Source organism: Aotus nancymaae, unplaced genomic scaffold (genome assembly GCF_030222135.1).
Source record: "Aotus nancymaae isolate 86718 unplaced genomic scaffold, 86718_ANA_hifiasm-v0.15.2.pri h1tg000016l, whole genome shotgun sequence".
Taxonomy (NCBI): Eukaryota; Metazoa; Chordata; class Mammalia; order Primates; family Aotidae; genus Aotus; species Aotus nancymaae.
The window spans coordinates 40,238,253-40,248,927 of NW_026988428.1; the positions used below are offsets into that span (position 1 = coordinate 40,238,253).

At 45.4% G+C, this 10,675-nt stretch overlaps 1 protein-coding gene and 2 non-coding genes across 3 annotated transcripts; all 3 read right to left on the minus strand.

The window, feature by feature from the left end:
• Positions 1-1,280: 1,280 nt before the first annotated feature.
• Positions 1,281-9,964, minus strand: ATP5F1B (ATP synthase F1 subunit beta). Its single transcript, XM_012450503.2, has 10 exons — positions 9,816-9,964; positions 9,142-9,324; positions 8,756-8,930; positions 7,572-7,693; positions 7,138-7,322; positions 4,894-5,052; positions 4,668-4,790; positions 3,111-3,323; positions 2,523-2,724; positions 1,281-1,523 (listed from the first exon to the last, which is right to left on the minus strand). The coding sequence occupies exons 1-10, from the start codon at positions 9,940-9,942 to the stop codon at positions 1,423-1,425; spliced, it is 1,590 nt and encodes a 529-aa protein (XP_012305926.1). The 5' UTR covers positions 9,943-9,964; the 3' UTR covers positions 1,281-1,422.
• On the minus strand, positions 7,415-7,485 carry LOC135275524 (small nucleolar RNA SNORD59). Its single transcript, XR_010343146.1, has one exon. It is a non-coding gene; the product is annotated as a small nucleolar RNA SNORD59 (small nucleolar RNA).
• LOC135275523 (small nucleolar RNA SNORD59) lies at positions 9,001-9,075 on the minus strand. The gene has a single exon (XR_010343145.1). It is a non-coding gene; the product is annotated as a small nucleolar RNA SNORD59 (small nucleolar RNA).
• Positions 9,965-10,675: the final 711 nt, after the last annotated feature.

Here is a 10,675-nt window from a genome sequence, read left to right on the forward strand (position 1 = left end):
CTGTCCAGATCATGACACAGGAGAGACTGCGGGAGAGGCTGCTGCTGCCAAGGACGTCATAGGCAGATGGAAGGAAGCTTAGAGGCCCCTACTCCACCCCTGGCGCCGCGCCAAAAGGCCCTCCCCAACCTTCAGCCCCCAGGGGCCTCTGAATTGGGAGCTCAGCTTATCCCCGCCCAGCTTCTACCTAACTTGATAGCCTCAAGGGGTGGAGCTTATAGATGCAGGCTCCTCCCCAGGACAAATGCCCCAGCTGGTTTGTAAACAGTCTTTCACTGAGAACCACATCCCAGCCTTTATGGATTTGAAAATGGGATCAGTGTTCTTGCAGTCTCCAGTGCTACCGCGAGAGGGCAGTAGGATAGGTCTGGTCCCGGGAAAGAACACAAGGGGAACCCAATCTGACCTTGCCTGCTTCTTTTAAATTGAAATGGTGAAATCTACCTTCTATCCTTGCACCTCTCAAGGTGGGCTAAAATGAAGGGAAAATTACCTAACTCCATTAGTTTAGAACCCCTGACAGCAACACTGAATACTGCTATTCCCTTGTAAGATTTTTTCTGGACTTTCATAAGGGATCTTCACAGAGGGCAGACTAGGCTTCATGGTATAAGCCTCTGCACAGCCTCAAGGAATCACAAGCAACTTTTATCTAGGCTTGCCCAAAATGTCAGGAAGTAGTTAAGTACACTTTCTGAAGACAGGAATTCCTAACCAAGAAGTAGAGGACCCTTTTTGATTCAATGTTAAGAAAGATCAGTATTCTTCGTCACTATTTCTTGAAAAATTCATTAAACTCAGATTAACCCCTGGAAAAAGTCATTTCTGAAAGAAATTTTTCCCAATATGCCCTTCAAAAAAGGCCTATTTTTAACCAAGAAGTAGGAATGTGCTACGTAGAATAGAGGCGGGAAAAATCAATTTGCATTGAACAAAAGGCTCAAAACTGAGGCCCTAAGATCACACCACCCACAAGAAACCCCTCACAAGAGGTATGGTTGTCTATCAGCAAGAGAATGGCTATTTTTGAGAACTGATTTCAAACATACATGGCCTACTTCATACTGAAACTGCTTCTTATGGCAACTCTAAACAGTGCTGGTGATATGAGACTCCATACACCTGTAGCCCCAGCTACTCAGAAGACAGGTGGGAGATCTCTTGAGCCCTAGAGTTGGAGACATGTCTCAGTAACATAGCCAGACCCCATGTCTCTAAATCTAAAAATATATAACCCTTCACTGTTGACTATGTTGTCAGAACCAAGAGAAACAGACAAATTCTGAGGGGTGTACATTTTATTGGAAACTTTAAATACTGTTCAGACAGAATGTATCTTCAATCAAGGCTCTTGTGTAGCCTACACAGAAAAATGAAGCTTTCTGGATTAGGGGCAAGGAGAGGGATAGACACAAGAACCCCTCACGATGAATGCTCTTCAGCCAGCTTATCAGCTTTTGCCACAGCTTCTTCAATGGGTCCCACCATATAGAAGGCCTGTTCTGGGAGATGGTCATATTCACCTGTATGAGGGAAAAAAAGGTGGGGGGGAAGGGATATCAACTTTCTGCAGCGTGTAATATTCCTCAGCACTTGAGGGCATCGGTTGGAATGTGATGAATTCATGTCATCTTAGCTTAAATTTCCGTTGCAAATTTACAAGACATGATACAGTATGAATTAAAAACACATGGGCCGGGCATGGTGGCTCACACCTGTAATCCCAGCACTTTCAGAGGCCAGGGCGGGCAGATCACCTGAGGTCAGGAGCTCGAGACAAGCCTGGCCAACGTGGTAAAACTCCATCTCTACTAAAAATACAAATATTAGCCAGGCGTGGTGGCATGCCCCTGTAATCCCAGCTACTTGGAAGGCTGAGGCTGGAGAATTGCTTGAACCCAGGAGGTGGAGGTCGCAGTGAGCTGACATCACACCAGTGCACTCTAACCTGGGCAACAGAGTGAGACTCAGTCTCAAAAAATACATATAAAATAATAAAAGAGAGCTAGAGAATCAAATAACAAATCACACTCTTACAAAGTAAATATATTTTCTTTTTTTTTTTGAGACACAGTCTTGCTCTGTCGCCAGGCTGGAGTGCAGTGGTACAATCTCGGCTTACTGCGACCTCCACCTCCTGTGTTGAAATGATTCTGCTGCCTCAGCCTCCCAAGTAGCTGGGACCACAGGCGCATGCCACCACGCTCAGCTAATTTTTGTATTTTTAGTAGAGATGGGGTTTCACCATGTTGGCCAGGATGGTCTCGATCTCTTGACCTTGTGATCCACCCGCCTCAGCCTCCCAAAGTGCTGGGATTACAGGCGTGAGCCACCACACCCAGCCAATATAGAGCATTTTCAAACAAAATTAATAGAAAAGATTGTTTTATAAATTAAAAAACATAATTAGGTATAATGTATTTTTGGCTTGATGGTTGTTGGAATGGGACCACAGCACAGTAAGCATTCAAGATTTTGGCTTTTCTGTCATCTTATGTTCAGCTTTGTAGTCAAAATCTCACCTGCCAAAATCTGCTGGAATCCTTTGATGGTTTCCTTCAGGGGTACCAGCTTCCCCATATGACCTGTGAAGACCTCAGCAACCTGGAATGGCTGAGACAAGAAACGCTGTATTTTCCGTGCACGGGACACAGTCAACTTGTCTTCCTCAGAAAGTTCATCCATACCCAGGATGGCAATGATATCCTGGAGGGATTTGTAGTCCTAGGAGAAAAAAGAAGCCTGAGTTAAGTATTCTCATTCCTTTAATTTGGACAAAAACCCAAGAGTGGGAACAAGCTAACAGAGGGAAAGTTACATGCCAGGAGCGGAGAGGGTGGTGGTATTATGAGAGCCCTCAGCCAAGAAAGATCAGTGTCTTGTTCTCCATAGCCCTAGTTTGGTGCTGTTTGAAAAATACTGCATTCCTAAGCAGAAGTACCTGGAAACTCAAGAGACCTCATTAGCTCTCACTACCAACTGCTAGACTCAACTTTCCTTGCTCCAAAACAAATCACACAAATCTCTAAGAAAGATCCAGTCCTAATATAGTCCCCACAATCCCTCTTTTTGACTTTCTGGACACTGATCCGATATAGTAATATACTCACCTGCAGGATCTTTTGCACCCCACGGGCAACATCGTAATGCTCACTGCCAACAATGTTGGGATCCATGATGCGAGAGGTGGAGTCCAGAGGATCCACAGCTGGATAGATGCCCAGCTCAGCAATAGCACGGGATAGTACAGTGGTAGCATCCAAATGGGCAAATGTAGTAGCAGGGGCAGGGTCAGTCAAGTCATCGGCAGGCACATAGATAGCCTAAAGTGAGATCCCATTAAGTACAGCATGAACCAAGATAACTTTTTTTTTTTTTTTTGAGACAGTCTCGCCCTGTAGGCCAGGCTGGAGTGCAGTGGTGCAATCTCGGGTCACCACAACGTCTGCTTCCTGGGTTCAAGCAATTATCTGCCTCAGCCTCCCCAGTAGCTGGGATTACAGGCGCCTGCCACCACACCTGGCTAATTTTTTTATTTCTAGTAGAGACAGGGTTTCACCATCTTGGCCTGGCTAGTACTGAACTCCTGACCTCGTAATGCACCTACCTCTGCCTCCCAAAGCGCTGGGATTAGAGGCGTGAGCCACCACACCGGGCCCTAATGCAGTAAATATTTAATGCTTAGTTTCCATACAGCTCCAGATTCCCCTCAGACTGGAAACCATTGCTTTGTGATCTACATTTAAATGTATACCGTCATTTACGGTTTTTGGGTTTTTGAAACAACATCTTAGTCTGTCGCCCAGACTGGAGGTGCAGTGGCTCGATCTTGGCTCACTGCAACCTCTGCCTCCTGGGTTCGAGCAATTCCCCTGCCTCAGCCTTCCCAGTAGCTGGGATTACAGGCACGACACTACACTTGGCTTATTTTTTGTATTTTCAGTAGAGATGGGGTTTCACCATGTTGGCCAAGCTGGTTTCAAACTCCTGACCTCAAGTGATCCGCCTGCCTCAGCCTCCCAAAGTGCTAAGATTACTGGCATTAACCACCACACCCAGCCTAACTTCAATTATTTTACATGAGTATTTCTTAACCTTTTAAGGTCTTTAACATACACACACAACTTTTTTTTTTTTTTTTTGAGACGGAGTTTTGCTCATTGCCCAGGCTGGAGTGCAGTGGTGCAATCTCAGCTCACTGCAACCTCTGCCTCCCAGGTTCAAGAGAGTCTCCTGCCTCAGCCTCCCAAGTAGCTGGGATTACAGGCACCTGTCAGCATGCCCAGCTAATTTTTGTATTTTGGTAGAGACGGGGTTTCACCATGTTGGCCAGACTGGTCTCGAACTCCTGACCTCAGGTGATCTACCCACCTCAGCCTCCCAAAGTGCTGGGATTACAGGCATGAGACACTGTGCCCAGCCGCACACACACTTTTAGATATTATTCCAGACAGCTCATGAACCTCAGTTAACAGACCTTTTTGAGATGTAAGTAAGTTGTGTATCTCTCTCTACATATTTTTTTTTTAGATGAATTTTGCTTTGTTGCGCAGGCTGATCTCTTGGGCTCAAGCAATCCTCCCGCCTCAGCCTCCTCAGTAGCTGAGATGCATCACTGCGCCCTGCCTTTATACAAATCAGATATTCATCTATGTCGTTTTTCGTACCTGTACAGAGGTGATAGATCCCTTCTTAGTGGTGGTAATTCTTTCCTGCATAGTACCCATGTCAGTGGCCAAGGTAGGCTGATAGCCCACAGCAGAAGGGATTCTGCCCAATAAGGCAGACACCTAAAAGAAAAAAAGGGTCTTAGGTGTCTACATCTTTAGCCTCATCTGCATAGCTCCAAAGAAAGGCCAAACGAACCAGGTCCTCTCAAGCCTTCCCTCTTACCTCTGAACCAGCCTGGGTGAAGCGGAAGATGTTATCAATAAATAGCAATACATCCTGACCTTCCTGGTCTCTGAAGTATTCAGCCACAGTCAGTCCAGTCAGAGCTACCCGGGCACGAGCACCAGGTGGTTCATTCATTTGACCATATACCAGGGCTACCTGCAGTAATCATACATAATCATAAAGGAGTAGAGAAGCCACATACCCAAAGTTCCCAAATCAGAAAAACGACCACAGAGCCTTTCTCAGAAGGTGTCAACATTTTGTGTGCAAGTTTCTTTTCCCTATCAGAGATGCAGTTGAAAACAAAAAAGACAAATTCTTTTTGTTTTTTGTCTCTTGAGATGAAGGTCTTATTCTGTCACCCAGGCTGGAGTACAGTGGCACAATCTCGGCTCACTGCAACCTCCGCCTCCTGGGTTCAAGCAATTCTCCTGCCTCAGCCTCCCAAATAGGTGAGATTACAGGCATTTGCCACCACGCCCAGCTAATTTTTTGTATTTTTAGTAGAGCCGGGGTTTAACCATGTTGGGCAGGCTGGTCTCAAACTCCTGACCTCAGGTGATCTGCCCGCCTTGGCTTTCCAAAGTACTAAGACTACAAGCGTGAGCCACTGCACCTGGCCAAAAAGACAGCAATTACAGGTGTGAGCCACCGCGCCTGGCCAAAAAGACAGCTTCCTATTTTTTTTTAATTAATTTTTTTTTTTATCTTTGTGACTGTTTTTTTTTTTTTTTTTATTGCATTTTAGGTTTTGGGGTACATGTGAAAAACATGCAAGATTGTTGCATAGGTGCATATGTGGCAGTGTGATTTGCTGCCTTCCTCCCCTTCACCTATATGTGGCATTTCTCCCCATGCTCTCTCTCCCCAACTCCCCACCCCCCGCTGTCCCCCTCACTTCCCCCCAACAGATCCCAGTGTATAGTGCTCCCCTCCCTGTGTCCATGTGTTCCCATTGTTCAACACCCATCTATGAGTGAGAACATGCGGTGTTTGATTTTGTGTTCTTGTGTCAGTTTGCTGAGAATGATGGTTTCCAGGTTCATCCATGTCCCTACAAAGGACATGAACTCATCATTTTTGATGGCTGCATAATATTCTATGGTGTATATCTGCCACATTTTTCCTGTCCAGTCTATCATCGATGGGCATTTGGGTTGGTTCCAGGTCTTTGCTATTGTAAACTGTGCTGCAATGAACATTCGTGTGCATGTGTCCTTATAGTAGAACGATTTATAATCCTTTGGATATATACCCAGTAATGGGATTGCTGGGTCAAATGGAATTTCTATTTCTAGGTCCTTGAGGAATCGTCACACTGTCTTCTACAATGGTTGAACTAATTTACACTCCCACCAACAGTGTAAAAGTGTTCCTATTTCTCCACATCCTTTTCAGCATCTGTTGTCTCCAGATTTTTTAATGATCGCCATTCTAACTGGCGTGAGATGGTATCTCAATGTAGTTTTGATTTGCATTTCTCTAATGACCAGTGATGATGAGCATTTTTTCATATGTTTGTTGGCCTCATGTATGAAAAGACAGCTTCTTATATTACTAAGACAAAGATCCTATAGTTGAAAGAAAAACCTATGCAAGTTTTAAGTGAAAATTATAAAACAGGCTTAGCTGAAACATATGTACCATGTCCAATCTACCCCTCCCAAAAATTAGCTTTCAAATGATGGGACTATCTACCAAAAAGAAAACCTGGGCCAAGTGCGGTGGCTCACGCCTGTAATCCCAGCACTTTGGGAGGCTGAGGCGGGTGGATCACGAGGTCAAGAGATCGAGACCATCCTGGCCAACATGGTGAAACTCCATCTCTACTAAAAATAAAAAAAAATTAGCCGGGCGTGGTGACAGGCGCCTGTGGTCCCAGCTACTCGGGAGGCTGAAGTGGAGGAATCGCTTGAACCCAGGAGGCGGAGGTTGCAGTGAGCCTAGATTGTGCCACTGCACTCCAGCCTGGCGACAGAGCAAGACTCCGTCTCAAAAAAAAAAAAAGAAAACCTGGAAATATTATTTAATGTCAATATCAAAGAGGAAAGAAAATGTCCATTAGTGTAGAAAGCTGGGGGAAAAACACTAACGGGAATTTCCTTTGTAGGTCCTAGGACACGAAAATGAAAATATTAAAATTTTAAAAATAAATAGAAAAGAAAATATAGAACATGGCTTCAGTTGGCAATAGTTTCCCGGCATAACTACCATGTGGACATCAATCAGCCCAGTGCTTACCTTAGAGGTGGCATCTTTTAAGTTGATAACACCAGACTCAATCATTTCATGGTATAAATCATTGCCTTCACGGGTCCTCTCACCAACACCAGCAAACACAGAGTAACCACCATGGGCTTTGGCAACATTGTTGATTAACTCCATGATCAGTACAGTCTTGCCAACTCCAGCACCACCAAAAAGCCCTATAAGAGGTTGAAAAGAAAGAATATTTAAGAGTTCTGCTTTCCCAAATAAGCAAACTTCAAAAAAAGGAATTGCTTCCTTCCATCCTATTCCTTCTCAAAAATGGCATCTGGCTTCAGCAAACTCAGAAGAACAAAAGTCAGAACGTTCTCATCAATGAGGAATAGATGTCAATACCCACTCATAACATTGTATGAGTTTTTCCTCCCACATTAGGTTTAGAAAATATGTACTCTTAACTAACATACCAATTTTGCCACCCTTGGCATAGGGAGCTAGCAGATCCACAACCTTGATACCAGTCACCAGAATTTCCTGCTCAACACTCATTTCCATGAATTCAGGAGCCTCAGCATGAATGGGAGCAAATCTGTAAAGGCAGAAGAGAGAGGGCTGCTATCTATTCACCTTTTTGAAAGCAAATGATAGGCCAGGTGCGGTGGCTCACGCCTGTAATCCAAGCACTTTGGAGGCCAAGGTGGGTGGATCACCTGAGGTCAGGAGTTCGAGACCAGTCTGGCCAACATGGTGAAACCCCGTCTTGGGAAAAAAAAAAAAAAAGAAGAAAAAGAAGAAAAAGAAAAAAAGAGAGAGAAAGAAAGCAAATGATAATCTTACATATCCCTATAACTCTCAAGTCCATCCCTTTACTTGAGGAACCACAGTCTTATTTCCCATTTGTTATATAAATTAGATAAACTATCATCCAGGATCTAACTCAACTTTTTGCAATAAAGAAACTCATTATCTTAGGAAACAGTAATCCCATTCCCTCACTTTAACTGCCATAAATTTTTCATTTTACTGAGCTTTAACCTAACAGCATTCCCTCACATAGCAACAGAAAATACAAAAACCTCCAAGTTTTGGTTTAGACTAAGCAGTAAGACCGGTCCTAAAAATACTCAGCTAAAGGCCAGGCACGGTGGGCCACACCTATAATCCCAGCACTTTGGGAGGCCAAGGCAGAAGAATCACAGATCAGGAGTTTGAGACCAGCCTGGCCAAGCTGGTGAAACTTCATCTCTACTAAAAATACAAAATTAGCCGGGCATAGTGGCACATGCCTGCAATCCCAGCTACTCGGGAAGCTGAGGCAGGAGAATAGCTGGAACCTGGGAGGTGGAGACTGCAGTGAGTGAGATAGCACCATTACATTCCAGACTGGGGCAACTCAAAACACACACACACACACACACACACGCACGCACGCACGCACGCACGCACGCACTCAACTAGGATGCTAAGTAATAGGTTCTTCTCAATCAGAAATTCTGCGTCCTAATTTCTCCCGGAGAAATTGCACTGTGTGATTTTAATAATCGAAAGTATCAGCAGAAAAATTCTGCTTTATGAGAATGTGTCACCTTAACATGTAAAACTGCAAATAACAGAAGTTCCTTTGTGCATAGATGCAATAAAAGCAACTTACTGTTTGGTTTTGATGGGACCTCTTTCATCAATAGGTTCTCCAATGACATTCATGATTCTGCCCAAAGTCTCAGGACCAACAGGAATTTTGATTGGTGCACCAGAATCCAGTACTTTCTGGCCTCTAACCAAGCCTTCTGTACCATCCATAGCAATGGTCCTTACTGTGCTCTCACCTGTTAAATACAGGCTTGCAGGGTTATACACAAGGATAATTTGGTATTAAGACCTAAGTCAACCAAGACTCCTTCTCAGTACCTAAATGTGGCTTCAGCAAACTCAGAAGAACGAAAGTCATTTTGATAAAATCATCACAGAAGGGAGACAAGGTTTTTGGGATATTTGGGCCACACAAAGTCTTTACCATTCCTAGCAAATTCTACTTACCCAAATGCTGGGCCACCTCCAAAACCAGTCTGGTCTCCCTGCCTTGCACTTCCAGGGCATTTAGGATCGGTGGTAGTCCCTCATCAAACTGGACGTCCACCACTGCGCCAATGACCGCCACGATGCGCCCGGTGGCGGCACCTGCCTTCGGCGAAGGAGATGTTTGCGCCGCATAGTCCCTGACTAACAGACAAAAGATATTGGAAAGACCTGGAGTCAGGCCAGTTAAAGGCCATCAGAAGCCAAGACTTAACACACAAGGAGAGGAAGACTCAGCCGAAGAAGTCAGGTCTCTTTCCGCTTGTACGAAAGGCATGTCCAAGAGGAAAGGCCGCGCAGCGATGGATAAAGCGCCTGCACGGCCTTCCCAGGAGCAAACACAAAACCCCATTTTTCGAGAGCTCAGTCAGTACCCCCATTTAATGGTAAGGTCAACGCACCTGCCCGCACCTTTTCCGTCACACAAAGAACTTTATATAAAATGGAACAGAGCTAGGTCGAAGAAACCTCCTACGGGTGTCCCATTCTTGCTCTCCCGCCATTAGAGAGCAAGACGCGCAGCTCCAGGCATCCTTTTAGCACCACGGATCCCTTAGGCCCGAGCTACTATCATTCCCCGGCTCAAGGTCATGGGGCGGCAAAATGGAACGTAGCTCCTAGAGAAAAGTACTTACCAGGATAGACCACTGTTGGAGTGGCCCGCAGTAAGAGCTGCGCTGAGGGTAGCGACGCTGAAGGGCTCAGTCCCCGCAAGGCCCCGGAGGCCGAGGTAGCGGCCACACGACCCACAAGACCCAACATGGCGGAGCCCGGGTGGAGTCTGAGCGCTGCAGCAAACCCTGCCGCCTGCTCCCCTGCAGTTGGGGCGAGGCCTACGCTGCTGCTGGCAGGCCCATTGGGTGAACTGGCTGCTCATCATTCTCAGTGCTGCTTCTATAGGTTATTACACGCTCATCTTCTCATCCATTGGTCAAAACTAGTGCTAATCTGAAACTCCTTTTTTTATTGGACACTGTGAGGTTAAAGGACGACACTCTGAGCCTCGAAACCTAATTGGATCATAGCGAAGTCAGTTGGAGAGAGTATTCTGAGGAACTACCTTTAGGAAAGGGGCTGAGTTCCTGTTGAAAGTGCGTGCGCTGTCTTTGCCTGTCCTTGGGCTCTCTCCTTGAGCTAGGTGACAGCCACAGGGGCGGGAGTTAGGGAAGTGGTAGCGTCGTGAAGCACCACTGAAGGTGAGCGTGGCGAAGTCAGGAGCCCTCTTTAGAGCCAAAACACGGTTTCTAACTCGAAGTAGTGAGATTGGAAGCTCCCAGGCGATTGAACATATTAGCAACCTAGACAGGCTCTTTATCATTTAAAAGTGAAGGAAACTAATGTAACCAGTTCCTTAACTGGGCATTGAGAAGACTCAAAAATAAGATAAATAAGACTAAGGACTTTCCTTTAAAGGTCCAGGTGAGCGGACAATACAATAATGCGATGGTTCTTGGTTAGTATAAACTGGGTGCAGGAAGAGGAGGGGATAAATTTG

Excerpts from the sequence above, each read along its gene's own strand:
- ATP5F1B (XM_012450503.2), bottom strand. The coding sequence starts at position 9,942 with ATGTTGGGTCTTGTGGGTCGTGTGGCCGCTACCTCGGCCTCCGGGGCC. Across the intron at positions 5,053-7,137 it reads TAAAAGATGCCACCTCTAAG|GTAGCCCTGGTATATGGTCA; the intron begins GTAAGCACTGGG and ends TGATTACTGCAG. Across the intron at positions 1,524-2,522 it reads ATTCCAGCAGATTTTGGCAG|GTGAATATGACCATCTCCCA; the intron begins GTGAGATTTTGA and ends TCCCTCATACAG.